This window comes from Tenrec ecaudatus, chromosome X, assembly GCF_050624435.1.
Source record: "Tenrec ecaudatus isolate mTenEca1 chromosome X, mTenEca1.hap1, whole genome shotgun sequence".
NCBI classification, from domain to species: domain Eukaryota; kingdom Metazoa; phylum Chordata; class Mammalia; order Afrosoricida; family Tenrecidae; genus Tenrec; species Tenrec ecaudatus.
The window spans coordinates 1,959,459-1,978,591 of NC_134548.1; the positions used below are offsets into that span (position 1 = coordinate 1,959,459).

The 19,133-nt window shown below is 45.7% G+C and overlaps 1 protein-coding gene and 1 pseudogene across 1 annotated transcript; both read left to right on the top strand.

The window, feature by feature from the left end:
- The first annotated feature begins 4,941 nt into the window (after nucleotides 1–4,941).
- Nucleotides 4,942–5,864, top strand: LOC142434758 (snurportin-1 pseudogene; annotated as a pseudogene).
- A 7,421-nt stretch (nucleotides 5,865–13,285) lies between these two features.
- Nucleotides 13,286–14,281, top strand: LOC142434759 (PRAME family member 27-like). The gene has a single exon (XM_075539374.1). The coding sequence runs from the start codon at nucleotides 13,286–13,288 to the stop codon at nucleotides 14,279–14,281; it is 996 nt and encodes a 331-aa protein (XP_075395489.1).
- Nucleotides 14,282–19,133: the final 4,852 nt, after the last annotated feature.

A 19,133-nucleotide genomic window follows, 5' to 3' on the forward strand; every position in this document is an offset into this window, starting at 1 on the left:
ACCCTGACCTACCTCAACTTAGCTGACTGTGGCATCAATGACTCTGAGCTCACTGCCTTGCAGCCTGCTCTGGGCCAGTGCTCCCAGCTCACTACCTTGCTGCTGGGTGGAAACTCAGTCTCCATGGCTGTGCTGCAGGACCTGCTTGAGCACATGTGGCCACTGTGCAATTTCTGCTTTGTGGCGCTCCCTGTTCCTCAGCATTGCTATCGGGATCATGGAGGTCCAGTGTATCTGAGTACTCTTTCGGAGGCTTTGCGGGAGCTCGAGATGACCCTGCAGGCCTATGGGCCCCTCTCTGTAAAATTCTCTCCCAGCACAGGTAAGAATACTTGGGATGAAATCATCATACATGTGTAAAGTGAATGTGATGACCCTCTTTACCAATTCTCAGCTCTGCTCTTGGTTTACCCTCTCACTTTTAAGACATTCATATTTACTACGCTAATAAGATAATTTCGAGTTCGGTTCAAGAGGATTGGGCTATCTTTGCTAGCACAGTGTGGTCCGTTTGACTAGAAGACTACAGGAAGCATCTGACATTAACAGCCTCACCCAGTCATTCCTTGCTGCCTTCACATCTCTTTCACAAGAAATGAAAATAGATTCCCACAGCCTGGAAATGACAGAAAGGAGCATTATACGTCCTTGAAACCCAAGCTTCCTGCCCTGGGAACCTCATAGACTCCGAGGAACGTGGACGCCAACACTCCACGAATCTCCAAGGAATTGACCCCCATGTTGAAAAGAGGCCAGTCCCTCCTACAGCAAGACAATCAGCTGACAGCCTTGCACACCCACACCTAAGCTTCTGCACGCCAACAGCTCTTTCCTGAGATGAAATAAATGTCGCTTTGTAAAACCATCCACTGTGGTATATAGTTCTCATCTACCCAGAATAAAAAAACATCGCCTTGACTCTGGATCTGTGAAAACGCAAAGAAAGTGGAACCGGAACGAAGCCCCGCCCCACGCTCCACGCGCCTGGGCCAGGGATTGGCGGTAAGGGGGCGGATCCCTCCAGGGAGCCCCGCCCCCCGGTAGCGCGCCCGAGCCCCAGATGGCTAGTCAGGAGGAACCAGCCAGGAAGCCCGCTGCGCGCATGCGCAGGACACCTGAGCCCAGGCGCGTGTCAATGACGAAGTTCCGCTCTCTTCAGGACTTCCGTGTGAATCCAACTTGGGCAAAGCACAGCCCCTCGTCACACTGCGCGTGCGCGTGCGCCCTGAGAAGCCTCCTGGTCTTGCAGGGTCCAGAAAGGTGGGAGGCACAGCAACATCCCCTGGGCTTGTTCGAATGCCATCTCTGTGCTTTCTTGGCTCCATACAGCAGTGTGCGGCAGAAGCCCCCCACACCCACCTAAACAGTAAGACAATGATGTTTGTTTGTTTTATAATCCCTAATTGGTAATGCTTCTTACATAAGAGCCGTTGGGAAGAGAATATACTGGGCCCTTCTCCAGAGGTCAATCCTTTAAACATGCCCAATGTGATCCAATCATCCCTGCAGTGCTCCAGATAAATGCAATTGATGTGGCATACTTGGTAACCAGGGCACTAATTCCAACCTACCAGGCAATCTGTGGGGCTTGATGAGGTCATCTACCCCTGGAGAGATCAACAGTCTGTAGGCAGCCAAGGAGGCACTTTTACTCTTTCCCATAAGTTGGCTCTATGTTGGAAGAGACAGAGTACAAGTGTGTTTGTGCTATGGGAAATGAGTTACATCAATGAATATTCATAAGGGTACTATTTTGCATATGTGACAATCTGTGTACTAAAGCCATTTCTGTAACCAATTGCTTAATCCTCTCTCATCTGCTAACTCACCTCCTCAAAATGTTCTATGTTCTATCAATCACAATGGGTGAGGTTTGATGGCTGAAAGTTTATCTCAACAGGGTTGGGTCTGGACGCTAAGGGTGTGTTCTGTTAGGATGGCATCAGCCTGGTGGATAAAATGACCAAAAATACCATCACTTCCCTGCTGAGACCTACTGTGAACAGCCAATGATGGGGAAGATAGCTATCTTGTGGGTGTGGTTTTATGAATTAAAATGACTGAAAGCTCTCTAGCTTTGTTCTGGACCTGGACCCTTCCTCTGTCTTGAAGGTTTGGAGACTTGAGATAGAATCTTGCCATTATCTCTGTATCTCTGGAAATTGTTGGTCTCAACACCCTTGGGAAGAAGTTTGTCCTTTGACCTGCCATCTTGGATTCATCACCCACTGGAAATACTTGATCAAAGATAAGAGTCAAGATTAAAATCTTAGCCTTGTCAACCTTTCCAATGGTGATTTGAAATAGGGAGTAACAGGAAAATTCTCTAAATAGTTCTGAGGTGCTAAGTGGGGAAGGTCCTAGAGGTTGAGGTGTGGCATTCCAAACTTGTCTTTCTTTGAGGCCTATGTGAATTGAGTGCATTCAATATTGCATTATGAACATATAAATATATTTGCTCTACCCAGGCTAATCAGGGTGTTGTGCTTGCCCTCTATCTCCTTCACACCTCAGTACCTATTCAGGGACTTGATGCATCTTAATAGCGTACTTTGGTGCAATGGTTCATTAAATGTATCATCTTTTTCAAATACATTTTATTAGGGGCTCATACAACTCTTATCACAAACAATACATATACATACAACAATTGTATAAAGCACATCTGTACATTCTTTGCCGTAATCATTTTATTTTTTTTTCTTTTCATTTTTTTACATTTTATTAGGGGCTCATACAACTCTTATCACAATCCATACATATACATAAATCAAGTGTATAAAGCACATCTGTACATTCTTTGCCCTAATAATTTTCACAGCATTTGCTCTCCATTAAGCCCTTTGCATCAGGTCCTCTTTTTAAATGTATCATCTTGCTGAGATCATGATTCTCTGTAGTGTGGCAGGTAAAGAAGGGTGTCAGTTTGGGGGATGGGCTCCAGTGTGGAGTTATTCATCTATTAATCAACTGTTGGAGTCTTCAGAACCACCGCTGTTTCCAGTTCAGAGTGATGAGAGCCTGCTCCCATAAAGACATATAATAGTGGTCCCCAAGTAGGTGATCCCGTCCACTGAGGTGAAATGGAATGGCCAATTCAGTGATACCTGTATTTTAAAAAGGGGAGAAAGATGGGGCTTTCTTCTCCCATTCAGAATTACAGTCGTGGAATCCCACAGGGGTGGTTTACTCTGTCCTGTGTGGTTTCCATTCATCTGCATTGACTGTGGCAAGAAGCTCCTTTTACTCTTTGTTTGAGAGAATGCACTTTAGTGCAAACCTTGTGCTTGCTTAATAATTATAGACAGATTCTAAGTGAGTGTTTGCTTTTAATGATGGACTTAAATATCCACTCAAGACTTCAATCCTGGAATTTCTTTTAGATTCTCAATGTCGGGTGACAACTGAATAACAACTCTTCTAAATTATCAAGGCGTTTTAGTGGCCGTCATTTTTGTGGACCCACAGCACTGCTGCTGAGACTCTCGTGTCTGAAGAGTAAGTTGAACCCTTACTATTCAACCCTCTCACACCCCCACCACAAACCCTTAAAACAGAAAATTTAAGGAGGGTAGACAAACATGTCCTAGACATGTAAACCAGATATAGCTTAGTCTTCTGTGGTCAATTCTCACCTGGTGGATGAATAAGACCCTCTTGATTACAAAGCTATTAACTGAAAGCTGTGCAGAAAATGCCTGTCTGACTATGTTTCTTTGGATAAAGTCAGGCCAAGCTTTCCTGGGGTGTGAGCCTATTCCCACTTCTCTTTTCTGTGCCACATCTACCGAATGACATTCTCGATGTTCTCACCACTATAACTTGAAGGATTCCCCCTTGGGCATCATGTTTCATGTTAATATTTTAATTTTTCTCCTGAAGTTGCTCTTTGAAATGTTCTGTTCAGCATTCTTTTATCATTTCTTCCATTTGCTTTAGTTACATTTCTACCAATGGCAGGATTCAGAGTCTCTTAGATGTCCACTTTTGTCATTCTACCTTTTGTGTCTTGTGGAGGACTTTGCTTTCTTCATACATGATGTTATTGATGTCATCACACAGCTGGTCCAGTTTCCTGCTGTTAGTGTTCACTCAATCCTATCTGTTCTTGAGATGGCCTTGCCATTCATGTGGGATGGATCTCAGGTTATATTTGTGCTCTCACGTAGTTGATTCATTTCTTCATCTTCATGGCCCCAGCTTCATTTTTGACTGCACATAATGACCTCCTCCAAAATCTCTTAAGTTAGGGCTTATGTCTCAGCACTAAGTTTTTGGATGTTACACATAACTTTCCAATGTCAAAAACAAAACAAAAACCCCAAATCAAAAACCACTTCTGTAAATGCCTTGAGATCATGTAACAATGAAGTTGTTCATCTTGCCCTCTGGTAGGGTGCATTGGAAATTGCATTACTTGCATGCGTCTAAAGATGGTCCAGGCAGAAGCAGTGTTTTAGGGCTCCCTGGGCATGTCCTTGATGGACAGGACTGTAGGTTGCATAATCAGGAGTCCTACCCTAGCATCTTGCTCAATTGCTTCATTTGAAAGTGCCAAAGTCTTTAGAACATAAACTATGTGTCCCAATCTTGGTCCTCCTCTGGCTTCCATAATCCCCCTCTTATTGTGATTAGTGGTCTTACAATTACTCATGAATTTGTACAGCTGCCTGTATTCCAGGACTTAGTGAAGTAAAATCCCGTGTTTGATTAGTCTGATGGTATGAAGACTTCATGGGAATGGCGACCCTAATGTGTCTGCATCTTTGTGTCCTTCATAAACGAAGGCACTTTGTCCTTAACTTATCTTGGTGTTAGGGTCTCTTTTGTAGTGAAACACTTGTCCAACTTCTGTAGTGGACTTGATTTCCGTGGATTGCACAGGCAGAAGTCAGTCGTGCATAGCTGCCATTTATTTTGTTCAAAAAGTTTGATGGAATGATGGAAGAGCTGAGTCCAGCCCTGGCTAGCAGATTCTCTGTGTCCCGAGATTTGAACGGATGTGCAGCCTCACACCCGCTCCTGTCCCAGTACAAGCCCAAGTGCAGTTCCTTGGAGCAGGATGAGCTGCACCGTCGTTATTTGAACTGCAGAAATACAAGCGACTCGCCTCTGTGAACCAGGCCAGAAGGCTGGCTGAAGATGACTGGACTGGAGTGCAGAGTGAGGAGGAGGAACACAGGAAAGATGACGAAGACATGGATGTTGACATTGACGAGAAACTCCCCTAGCACTTTGCCAATCAGTTGATGCTCTCTGAGTGGCTGATTGATGTCCCCACGGACTTGGGGCAGGAGTGGATTGTGGTCTTGTGCCCCATTGGAAAAAGAGCGCTCATCCTGGCCTCCAGGGGTTGCACCAGCACCTACACCAAGAGCGTTTACTGTGTGGACAGGTTTCCTTCCCTCCTGCCCGGAGGCAGCAGGCAGAGCTCATGGACACCATTGTGCACTGCATTCACAGCGAGGTGCAGCAGACCTACTACGTTCTGGACCTGTTGTGTTAGCGGGGACATCGCGTTTATGACTGCCCCACTGATTTCTGGTTCTACTGGATGCATGTGAAGTTAGCCGAGGAAGGCCACCTGGGAGAGCAAACAAAGCTCAATCCTTTTTAGTTTGTGGGGCCCAGAACTTCCAGTGCACCCCAAGAGGCTGTGTGAGGTGCTGGCCACACGCTTCCCTTTTGAGGTGGACGGGCTCCTCTTCTACCACAAGAAGATCCACTACATCCCGGGCAGCATCCCCCTGGTGGGCTGGCTATGGCCTTACATGGTGCCGCTGGTCTGCAGACCACCCAGCAAGAGTACGCAAGGCACCAGCTTCTGCAAATCAGCCAGGAAAATTAATAATGTTATTCTTTAGAGTTAGTGAATGTTGCAGGGTATAGCTTTGATAACAACATCCTGGTCAATAAAATAAAAATAGTACCATCATGGCTAAAACATTAAAGGGAACAATGATATTAATTAAAATGTTTTAATTTTGATTACATAGGAGCATATTTTAAAATAAATGACTACTGGGACTCTCTGACATGAAAGGGGGGAAGGAGTCAGGTTATTCATCAGTCAACAAGATTGCCTTAATGTGACCAATGTTTGTCTAAAGTATACTTGCAAAATTTACCTTGTGATTTCACGAATCCTTCTATCACCAAGACCATATTTTCCAACTGTTTTCCCTACCTCATTGTTTCCTAATTTCTCACTCCAATTACCAATAATTATCTATGTGGCTTGACTACATGATGGGTCAATTTCATACTGAAGTGATTGGAAAACTACTTCAGCGTCTTCATTAGTGATTCGTGAGAAAATTTTACTGATCATTGTATTGACAAGACTTTCTTGTACTCCCATAGATACCCCATCACCCAGAGTGTTGTAGTTCAATACAGATCTCCAAGTTCAGTTTGATGAACGCACCATTATGCCTCTTGAGTTTGCCTTTCCTGTAGAGTTAGTTAGCCTTGGGATGGTTTGATTCAATATGCAATGACCATATTTCCTACTGATCTTTGATTTATCCACCTCACCAGCTGCTGAGGTCCAACATCGGCCTGCCCATATTGGGTTCGAAAACCTTAGGGCCAACGTACGCAGAGGAAGTAGCTAGACTGAAAAGTAAGCCTCACATGGATCTTGAGAGCCTCTCCCACTGTGAGTTGATAAGAGGAGTAACAAAGCCAGAAAGCTCCCTTCTGAGGAGCTCTGGGTGCCATGATCCAGTTTTGGAGGGCAAGGACAACCAGTGTAGCTCTCCCAGAAGTCTGAGCAGACGTCTCGTATCATTCACAAGTCAGGATTGCTCTTGGAGCAGATTGATCAGCAGAAGCAGCAGGAACCCACCCAGGCTCCTGGACCTGGGCATCCAGAGTGTGTGGCAGGATGAGGCCTCAGCCATGGCTGTCCTGGGGTCGCTACTCATGAACTCTTCCCACCACTGTCATGCAGCTGTGGTCGGTGGACACAGACACGCAGCAAAGGCCACGGTAGTGTCTTGGCTTTTTATCCTGCTCTCGCTAGGGGCTCTCATGAAGTCTTGGCATTCTCAACAGGATATTTTGATATCCTGCTTCCCAGATGATTCCACGCAGGGGATGTGAACTCTGAGTTGTGGATATATGCCTGAACACTGACACCAAGTTTTGGAGAGTGTGGTCTGAAACCCAATCCATTGCGTCCAGTGACAACCCAGCCCAGGACTGTGACTCTCAAAGGGAAGGATCCCATAGCAGGAGAGAAGCCTCAGTGTTTGTCCTCTATGTATTTGCTCACAAGCATTTGCCTTCTTGAATCAGTACCAGATGAATTGCTCACTATTATCATTACAAGAGTCAACTGTGGAAAGACCCTGCCACCCCTCTGCTGTCGGGTGTTAGCATTTGAAGGAGATCTGTCACAGCTTCTGATTATTGAGGAGATCTTAAATGGGGTACAGATGGATTCTGTGCAGGAGGTGGGAATCCACTGCAGATGGGACCTGCAGAGGCGCAACTGGTTTACTGCTTACCTGTCCCAGATGGGTCACCAGAGCACACCCCATCTTTCCCAAGTAAGTCCCACATATGTCCAGATCCCCTGGTGTCATGTACCATGGACAAAGTGGACAAGTGTTTTGCAAAATTGGCCTCTCATATCGTCAGTCTGCATTACTCCAGCACCTCGTTCTGGAAGCAGTCTTCTTCCTCAATGACCACGTCTATCAGCTGCTCAGTTGTTGGCCTACACATTCGCAGTTTCTCTCTTTAAAAGCACTGCATTGCGCTGGACTCTGGTCTGACCGCCTGTGCTTTTGTCCCCGAACCAGCCAACTAAGGTCCCCGCATATGAGTGGTTTGTTCAGGGATTCCTTAAGACATGAATTCCTCCCAAGTCTGCTAGAGAGGGTCTCAGCCGGATGACTCTGAGCTCACTGCCTTGCAGCCTGCTCTGTGCCAGTACTCCCACCTCACCACCTTTAGAGTTGGATGGAAACCCAATCTCCATGGCTGTCCTGCAGGACCTGCTTAAGCACACAAGTTTTGTGTAAGTTCTCCCTTCTGGGGCTCCTTGTGCCTCAGGATTGCTATGAGGACACGGAAAGTTCTCTCTTAGGATACTCTTTTAGAGGCAATGGAGGATCTCAAGACGACCCTGCAGGCCTACAGATTTCTCACTTTAGATTTTCTCCCAGTAAGGGAAGTTAGGATGAAATCATCATGCATGTGGCAAGCTAATGTGGTTGCCTTCCTTACTAATCCTCACTTATGCTTCTGGTTTACTGTACCACTTGGAAAACCCTCATGTTCACTATGCAAATGATATTATTTGGAGTTAGGTTCAAGAGGATTAGGCTATCTTTGCTCTAACAATGTGGTGATTGGGGTTGAAGATTACAGGAAGCATCTGACCTTTACGCCCTTAGCCCAGTCATTCCTTGCTGGCTTCACATCTCTCATTAACAAGACATGAAAAGAGAGGCCAACAGTCAGGAGCAGAGCATGTCCTTGGAACCCAGGGTCCCTGCAGGGAAACCTTATAGATTCAGAAGAACCTGGATGCCAACACTCGTGGAATCCCCATGGAATGCACACAGATGCTGAAAGTTGCCAGTCCATCCCAGTACAAGACAATCAACATCCAATCTTTCATATCCATGTCTAAGCTTCTGACACTAACATATTTTGCCTAAGATAAAATAAATGTCTCTTTGTAAAGCTATCCTCTTGTGGTATTTACTTCTCCTGGAGCAACACTATTTAAAATGTGCATTCAATTTTGGGCTCTGTTCCCTCGACCTAACAGAAATGGGCACGGAAGGATGTCAGTTTTGGAGTTGTGCCTAGGTAGTGGGCTGTGCTTGTCTATTAATCAATAGTTGGAGGCTTCCAAAACCACTAGCTTCTACAATGGAGAAAGATGAGAGCCTGCCACCTCAAAGACACGCAGCATTGTTTACCAACAAAGCTCATACAGCCCTTGAGAGAAAGTGGAAAGCATCCCATGGGGCAAAAGCAGACAAGACACTTTATATATGGGAGAAAGATGGGGCTTTCTACTCCCACACAGAGTTACAGTCATGGAAACTCTTAGGTTGATGCTTGTATCCTGAGAGCACTTGAGATTTAAGACAGTGTGTGGGATCCTTCTGCAGAGGTCAGTCCTTCAAACATTGGTCAGCACACCACCAGGTCACTGGTTCAAATCTGTCAGCCAGTCCATGTGCTTTAATGAAGCCATCTACTCCTGGAGAGATTGACAGTCAGTAGGAAGACAAGGAGGCATTTCTACTCCTTTACATAAGTTTGTTCATAAGTCGGATGAGCTACAGTGGACGAAAGTTTGTGCTTCAGGAAATGCACTACAAAGAGGAGCACCCATAATGACAAAACTATATTGCATGTATGAGAAATAGGAAAATAAAACCATTTTTTAAACACCCACTTAATCCCTCTCACCCGCCAACACAACCCTCACCATCTTCTGTGTCCTCTCCCTCCCCGTGCATAAGGGCTGATGGCCGAGGACTTGTGTGAACAGGGCTGGGTCTGGATTCTCAGGAGTTGGTCCGTTCTGATGGCATCAGCCCGGCTGATGAGATCTCACGAAATGCCATCACTTCCATGATGAGACCTACTGTGAACAGCCAATGAGGGGGAAGCAATAGCTTCCTGGTGGGTGTGGTCTTATCCTTTAAAAGGACTCTCTGAATGCTCTGTAGCTTTGTTCTGCACCTGGACCCTTCACCTGACCTGAAGGTGTCTGGACTTGAGACGGAACCTTGCCAACATTTTCCTGGCTTCTCTGGAAGTTTTCAGGCTCAACATTCTTGACGAAGAAGTCTGCCGTTCGACCTGCCTTCTTGGATTCTTCATGCACCGGATCTACTTCAACAAGGACCGTGGCCAAGACTGAAATTGGAGCCTTGTCAGCGTCTGCAACTGTGAGTTGAATGAGAGTTACATGAAAACTACCTGAATGGTTGCGAGGAGCTGATGGGGAGGGACGCAGATCTTGGAGGGCTGGTGTAAGGAGATGGGAGAACACAGCGGCCTCTCCGTGGGAGACCAGATCCATGGATGGACAGAGGGAAAGGGTCTTGTCCTAGAATCCCTGTTTCATACGCTACTTCTTGTCATGGTTGACTGTCTCCTTCTTTTAGGAAACCCACTCTGTGTGTTCCTTCATCTTGTTTTTGTGGCCCCTGCATTTTTCATCGAATATTTGTGTGGCAGTTTGTTTCACAGTGGTGGCTTGGGAGGACAGGACAGAACAGTGCTTCCTTCGTAGGTTATAGGATTTCTGTGCATCTGGAATGACACAAATGCTCCTAACCAAAACAGCATCTTTCAAAATTGGGAACCATAGAATTTTGATTGTGAAATTTGCACTTTCGATTCGTTCTGTTCTGTCTTGTTTTGTTTTGCTTCTAGCACTTGTGGTCATCTTCAGTTCCTTGCGCTTAAAAAATTCTAAGGAAGGTTCTTCAGCTCTGTCTGCATTGGGTTTGACCTTACATGTCGAGCACTTTCTGACAGCCTCTCAGACTGAAGCACACTGCCATGGAGTCACTGCTGACTTTCAGCAACCCCTTAGAAATGCTGGTGCGATAACTCTTCATGGGACAAGAAAGCCCAGTGTTTTTCCTGCGAAGCTGCTGGTGGTTTCAAACTGCTGACCATGCAGGTCACAGCAGCCCAATGCATAACCACTGCCTGCGAAGGCTCCCGAGTCTGTCCTAATGCAGGGAATAGTCCCACTGCCTTCTTGAGAACCAACACTCATTTTCTGACCACCAAATTCTCATGTTGAACTTGAAAGGACACGGGGAAGATCAGTAGCTCGGAATCTCACGGTGTCCTGGAAGCAAGGTGGAACAGATTGCTCTGGGAAAGACAGGTAAATGATGCTGAAGCACAGGGGAAGAATGAGAGTGTAGACTTAAGGGAGGTCTCCTGTAAACTAAGACATGTAAATGAGCGAAAGCTTAGTCTTTTGTCCTCCTCAATGATGACGCGATGGATAAAAAAAAGTCCCTTTTTTATTCCAAAGCTATTAACAAAGATCTTGGCAGAAATGACTATGTTTAGTTTTCCTGTCGACAGGAGGAAACCCCAAACGAATCTGTATTTAATTGGCTCTGCCTTTATTTTTCCTGCTTTTATGTGAGACAAAGCTTTAACTGGGTCTCAGCTCCTTCCCACCTCTCCTTTCTCTGTTACATGCATGGAATGGCCTCCTCTTACCACCTCTTTGACCTCCTATTATCACTGGTGATGTTCACATTGAGAAGCATATCTCACTATAATAGTGTAATTTGTCTTCTGTTTTACATGTTCTGCTCAGCTCTTGATGGTTTCTTCCATTGGCTTTAGGGATGCTTCTACCAATGTCAGGATTCAGAGTCTCCTTTGCGTCCAGCTAGGTCATTCATTCTTTTCTGTTTTGTGAAGGATTTTTCTTTCATACATGATACTATTGATGTCATGCTATAGCTGGTCCAGTTTTCTGTCGATCGTGTTGACTTCATCACATCTGTTGTTGAGATGCTCTTGACATTCAAGTGGAATGTGTCCGAGGTTATATTTGCATTCTCCTGCATCTGATTCAAGTCTTCAGCTTCATGGCCCCAGCTTTGCTTTTGCCTGCTGATAATGAACTCCCACAAAATGTCTTTTAGGTAAGGGCTTCAGTCAGAACATTTCATTTTCAATAAGTTATCAATAACAGTCAAATCAAGAAAACCACTTCAGCTAGATGGCTGCTTATTTAACTTTAAGCCCTTAACACCCCAAATGCTATATCTTTTCATAGACAGGCAGCTTTCCCCACCTTTGCTTATGCCCACATTTCATCTTACGTTATGGTGTCGGGAAGGTGAGCATCACAGAATGCAGATAATTAGGACCAAGTGACTTTTGTTGAGGTAGTACTTGAATCTAGGCCCCATGTCCATCTGCAACCTTAATTCTTAACATATAGATATAAGTACATGGATCGGTTTCCCTCTCATTGTATATAAACAGGGTCAAGTATAAAGAAAATGTTTTGAAACCAATGATATTAGCATCCCTGCAAATGTGCTTGACACAATGAATGCATGTGGGGCTTACGATAAGAGATGTAAGAGCCCCCAATAAACATATTTAATAAAAGCAAAGAAACATCTGTCTTCCATTAAAAGAAATTTTTAAAAAGTGAATGCGGACATCCGGCTTCTTACTCAGAAAGTAAGTTTTGAGTGGAATTTCTATTTCCAGATGATTTCACTCTGTTGTGATGTTTGAATATTCTGCATTCATGATCTAGGGAATGAGCGATGCAGATGAATCCAGAGAGGCAAAACCATCTGTTGTCAGAGCCCCTGAGCTGAAAGGATGAGACCTCCAGTCCCATGGATAAGTGTTCCCTAGCTCTGAAATGTCGGGCCCTTTCATCTCACTCTCAGTCTTTGAAACTTGAGGTAGCGTCCCCCAAATTTCCTACTTATTTTTGCTTCATTCACCTCGCCAGCTGCTGAGGTCACTGTCTGCCATCAGACTCCTGACTGCCCATCTTGGATTCCACAGCCTCTGGGTCAACTTGAGTCAGAAGAAGAAGAATCCAGTTTGAAATCTAAGCCCACGTGGACCAGCCTCTACCAGTGTGAGTTACTGGAAAGATTAGCATGGTCAGCGAGCTCCTCTCTGAGGGGCTAAGGGGATGACAGTGGAGTCCAGATTGTGGAGGGCTAGGACAACCAGATTGGCTCTCCCAGAACACTGAGCAGACCTTTTCTCTTCATTCACAGGTCAGGATCGCTCTTGGAGCAGATTGATCAGCATGAGCAGCAGGAACCCACCCAGGTTCCTGGACCTGGCCATCCAGAGTGTGTTGCAGAATGAGGCCTCAGCCATTGCCTCTCTGGAGTGGCTGCCCACAGAGCTCTTCCCTCCCCTGTTCGTGGCAGCTGTTGTCGGAGATTGCAGAGAGACAGTGAAGGCCATGGTTGGGGTGTGGCCCTTCCTCAAGCTCCCTCTGGGGGCTCTGATGGAAGATTGTCAGTCTCCCCCTGACATCTTAAAGGCTGCCCTTGATGGCCTTGCTATACTGCTTTCCCAGAAGGTTAAGCACAGGAGATGCAAACTGAAAGTGCTGGATTTACAAATGAACACTGGGACCAACTTCTGGAAAGTGTGGGCTGGACGCCAGTCTACTGCCTCTGTAACATCATCAGAGGATCCAGAGTCCACCCATCCCAAGACTCAGATCCTCAAAGAAGACAAATGTAGGTCAGTGGAGAAATATCCAGCCTTGGCTGGCATGACGGTGCTCACTGACCTGTGCTTTCAGGAAGACATCCCAAATGAAATGCTCACCTTCCTCATCGAAAGGGTCAAGCAGACGAAGGACCTGCCACACCTGTGCTGCAGGAAGCTCGAGCTTGTTCGGAATGTTGCCCCGCTTCCCATTCTTGGGGAGATCCTCAACATAGTGCAGCTAAACTCTGTCCAGGAGATGAGATTGCTTGGTAGCTGGGACCTGCAAAGCCTCAACTGGTTCGCTCCTTACCTGGCCCAGATGGTCCAGCTGCATACACTCCTCCTCTCTGAATGCACCCTGTATTGCATCGTCCCCGGGGAGAACGATGAGGACGAGGTGCAGAAGCTACTTCAAGAATTCACCACTCAGCTCCTCAGTCTGCATCAGCTCCACACCCTCATGCTGCACTCTGTGAACTTCTTTGGTAACCACCTCCACCAGCTGCTCAGATGCTTGCAGGCGCCCTTGGAGACCCTGCACATACGCCGTTCCTTGCTTATGGACCAGGACTTGACATACCTGTCCTCATGTCCCTGCACCAGCCACCTGAAATCCCTTGACTTGAGTGGTGTACGCAGGCCTGGCTCCAATTACGAGTTCCTCCCTGCTCTGCTGAACAGAGTCTCAGCCACCCTGGTCCACCTGGATTTGGCGGACTGTGGCATCACGGACTCGGACTGCGATTACTTGCAGCCTGCTCTGGGTCACTGCTCTCAGCTCAGAACCTTGAAACTCTGCGGAAACCCGTTGTCCATGGCTGTCCTACAGACCCTGCTGTTTCACACGTTCCCAAGGTGCAACTTTGCCTTTCTAGAGCTTCCTGTCCCCCTCAATTGCTACATGGACCCCCAGTTAACTCTGCCCTGGCATACCCTTGCAGAGGTGATGGAGCAGCTGAGGCTGACCTTGCAGCTCCATGGACCCCAAAGAATACGCCTTGCTTACAGGCACTGTCACACCCTGTGCGATGCAATCTGCATCCGTATGGACAACTAGTGCCACAACCCTTTGCCATCTGTTCTCAATCCTGACTTCTACCTCGGGATCCCAATGTCGTATTTGGAAAGACTAGTGTTTCCTAAATTAGAGCGGTTTGGATTGAGTTCTTGAGCTTGAGGTCATGTTTGCCATGATGATGAAGGAGGTTGGAGGTATCGGTCAGAGGATGCATCTAACGTGATCAGCCTTCCTGAAGTCAAGCCTTAATTGCTTCACATCCATCTTCTGAAAGTGATGGAAAAGGAGATTCAGCAGCAGGTAGCAGATGTGCTCACCCACATCACGAATCAAAGCCAGGAGCAAAATACATCCCTGTTACCCACGGCCCCTTCCGTGGGCATATGCAGGACCTTGGCGACGTGGATGCCCAGGCACATGGAGTTATTCAGGCTGCAGGTGTCCCCGATGCTAAAAAGCGACATGACCTTCCGCTGACTCCTTTCCAGGGAGAAAACAAGTGCCGAGAGCCCTGCCCCACATTTCTGTCTCCTACCACTTGCAATAGTAGCAAATAAACGCCTGTTCCAAAGCCATGCACCCGTGCTATTCATTTCTCCTGCAGCAAGAGTGCCGAACTTAAGAACACCCAGTGATGCTCACCTTCCCGACAGGATCGCTGAAGACAAAGTGGGTGCATAAGCAAATGTGTTGGAGAAAACTGATGGTGCACGTCGATCAAAAGATATAGCATTTGGAGACTTAAATGCTTGAAGATACACAGTCAGCCATCTAGCTGAAAAGCAAACATGTCCACATGGAAAGACACCAGCCTGTGTGATCATGAGGTGTCAATGGGATTATGTTACAGGCATTTAAGACCCAGAACAAAATCATACTAATTTCAATAGGGGTGCAGCGGGTGGTGGGGAGGAAGCACAGAGTGGAATCCCCAAGCCCATCTGTAGACAATTGGACATGCCTTTACGGAAGGTGTGTCGGGGAGAAGTTGAGAGACTCAGGGTGCCGTATGAATGAAACATACAACTTTCCTCTAGTCCTTTAAGGCTTCTGCCCACTCCCCCTGACTATCATGATCCCATTTCTACCTTAGAAATCCAGCCAGACCAGAGGATGTACACTCATAAAGATCAGAGCTGGAAACACAGGGAATCCAGGATCGATAAAGACGTAGGACCAATAATGAGAGTAGGGATGCCAAGAGGGTAAGGTGTAAGTGTGGGGAGAAAAAGGGAATCGATCACTCGGATCGACTTGTAACTCCCTCCCAGGGGGAGAAACAACAGAAAAGTGGGTGAAGGGGGACAGCGGATGATGTAAGACATGAAAATAATAATTTATAACAAACAACGCGTTCAAAAAGGAGGGAGGGAAATATAAGGAGCTGATATGAACGGCTCAAGTAGAAAGAAAATGTTTTGAAAATGATGTTGGCAACATATGCACAAATGTGCTTGACACAATGGATGGATGTGTGGATTGTGATAAGAGTCGCAAAATATTTAATGATCATGATAATAAAAAACTTGAGCATAACTACTGATGTCGGTGTGAGTTACTGTAGAATCACACCCCACCCGTAGCAACCCTCTTCACAACAGAACCAACACGGACCAGTCGTCTCCATCCTCACAATTGTCCCTATTCCTGAGCCCATTGATGCAGCCACCGTGTCACTCTATCTCCATGAGGGCTTTCCTCTTTTTATCCGCCCTCCACTCTGACAAGCAGGAAGCCCTTCTGCAGGGACTGGTTTTCCTGACAATATGTTCAAAGTACGTTCAGGAGAAGTCTTGCGCTCCATGCATCTAAGGATCACACTGGCCACACTTTTATGAAGGCACTTTGGTTTGTCATTTTAGCTGTCCATGGCACTTTTAATGATCTTCTCCAGCGCCAGAATTCTAGTGCACCGGTTTTACTATGGTCTTCCTTCTTCAGTGTCTAACTTCCATATGTGTAGAAGACCATGGAGAATACCATGGCTTCGTCAGGAATACCTTAATTCTCAAAGGACTATCTTTGCTGTTCTGCACCTCAAGAAGGTGTTGTGGAACAGATTTCCTTAGGATAAAATGTCTTTTGATATTTTGAATACTGTGTCCATACCATTGATTGTGGATCCAAACAAGAAAAGAATCCTTGACAATTTAAAATTTTTCTCCATTGATCATGCTGTGACATACTGGTTCAGTTATGACAATTTTGGGTTTTTTGACATTGACTTTTAATCCCTAGGTTTCGTGATTTTAGCTGCTGGAACAAACATAGGACAAGATACATCTGTTCCTCAGTGGTCTCTTATATCTTTTGGGGTGTATGCCCCCAAATGGCACTGCTGGGTTGTATGCTATTTCTATTGCCAGCTCTTTTAGGAATCACCAGATTCCTAAATGTGTTTGTACATATTTAAATGCCCACCAGCAATGGATAGTGTTCCACTATCTCTACCACTTCAATCATTTGTTGTTCTTTATTTTTAAATTTTTATTTTTATTAATTGAGATACAGTTTTGGTTATTACATGGGATTTCATTATTGTCCATTATTTTATCAATAAATATATTTTCCCAGTGTCTGGATTCTTGTCTTAATCTTTTGAGGAAATATTTTAATGTACATATATTTTCTTTTAACAGGTTCCACTCATCTTTTGTGTTCTCCATGGTGTCTGCTCCCTTTCTTAGATCTGGTAGGCTGTATATTCCCTGCTCTGGGGCCCTTAGATATATCCCATGTTTTTCAAAGATGATCATGACCAGATCCAGTTCAAAGTCATAGAGTTTCATAGAATCCTTAAACATGGGGAGACCATGGTCATGAGGAAATTACCTCCGAGTTCCCTGGCTCACAGTACATCTCCACCTGGACTTCATCATGTGATATCAACCTCACCACCAAGACCAGTGCATTATACCAGCCCAGTCCGTGAGCATGCTAGAACAGACATGCTGACACATCACCTTAACCCTTCTCCATGACTGCATGTGTTGACAAGGGATTCATTTAAGAACATAAAGGAACATGTGAAAGGAAGTGTAGGAGGAGGAGGCTAAACATTAGTCACCTGAAACAGAATCATCATGCTCAATCTCAGGTCTACATATAGTTTAGTCCTGTTGGATATACATCTGTCTATCTCAATCCCTATAGCACAAGCCATAGCCCCCACAATCAGGGTGCTTCCAACACCTAGGGAGCCTACACCACAGGGAGCAACTGCCCCTCGGGACTGACACAGCCTCCACTTACCCCACGAAGTGAGTCATCATTTACAACTTCTGGTGTTGTGCTCAGTCAATCTCAAAAGCACAAATACTGTATGAGAACACTATTGTAGGAATAAACACTAACACAAAAGTTGACACCCACACTGTGGTTATGGGGTAATTTGATAAGAGTTGTGTAAGCTCCCAATAAAATGATTTTTAAAAACAAACGAATATTTGGGAAGACGTCAGTGGAAGAATGTAGCCTGTATCACATCACTACCTATTCATATTTGACACAATTTCCATTCTGACATTGCAAAACCTCGCCTGCCTGTATAGTTTTATTGATATAAATTTCACATATCTTACACCTCCATAGTTTGGTTGCTTTTAAAAAGGGTTGCATATGCATCCTCACAATCGACTCTGTGCCCCCCTCCTACTTTCATTACTTGCTCCCCTATTCCCTTCACCCTCTCCATCCTCTGTCACTGATAAACCATTGCGTCAGATATTATCTCGATGCTTCCACTCTTTCTGCTTGTCCACTGATTATAAACCACACCGGTTTACTGGGGGTCTTGTTTTGATTTGTTTGTGGAAAACAAACAAAGAAAACACACAGTGTAAAACGAACAAACAAAGCAAAACGAAAACATTAACTGTCATCCCCTTGGGGTATAGTGCAATTGTGCTGACAGGGGCAGTAATTGATCCATTGGCTTAGATAGCGAGGTAATGTGGAGAAGAGTGTATGTGAGCCCAGTGCAGGTGTGAACCACAGTCTGTGCGTGGTTTCATTGCATGCATTGGATGCTGAAATGATCGAGCTCTGTTTTCATTGAGTCAGGGTTGCATTTCCTGTAACGTTCTTTACAAGGGTGGCACCTTGTCGATCAGATTCATACCTGTCAGAAGAATGCAAGGAGAGAGCTGAGTAGTAAATATATGTATGTTCTGGGGGCCCTTTGATTGGACACCCAAGAAGCCAGGGGTCCCACCCAAAATCCAAAGCTGGCCATTTCCACCGTGTGGGGTGGCCGTTGTTTGCTAGCACTCCCATCAAGGAATCTCAGTCCTAAGTCAGAAGCCACAGCAAGGTCTGACTGAGATGTTCCCTCGCCTTCAGTCAGGCTTCCACACCGAGTTCTTCTATTGTGAAGCCATGTTCCCTGTACGGTCAGCACCTGGGGTCATCATAGTCCTTAGTCCGTGGCATGGATCAATGACGTTTTCATAGAAACTTATTCAAACGTTTCTACTCAGGATCATAGAACTGGGTTTAATCTTCCCTTAATTCCCTAAAATTATTGGTTAGCCTACCTTCTCCCTATGAGGATGCTCCTCTCCATTGACCCACCAACAGACTGGTCAGTGCCTCCTCTGAAATGGACATGCCCCCTGCCCTGGTCTTAATCTGATTGCCCAGTAAGGTTCTCCTCTCAGTCCTGTGGAGGGCCTGCTGATTTTGTCCCAGCCTTGTCTCGATGCTGTACAGCATCAAGTGGATGGTCTTCACCCTGTTCCTCCTTCCCATAGGATGACCCTCGCTGAGGTGAGGCCTCTTTCCAGTTGGATGGTACGAAGTGCTTATAAGGACGGTGCTCTCTGCATTAGGGTCCGTAGGCAGACTTTCTACCAGCATGTTTTGAATCGGCCTCTAAGATTTGTTTAATTGG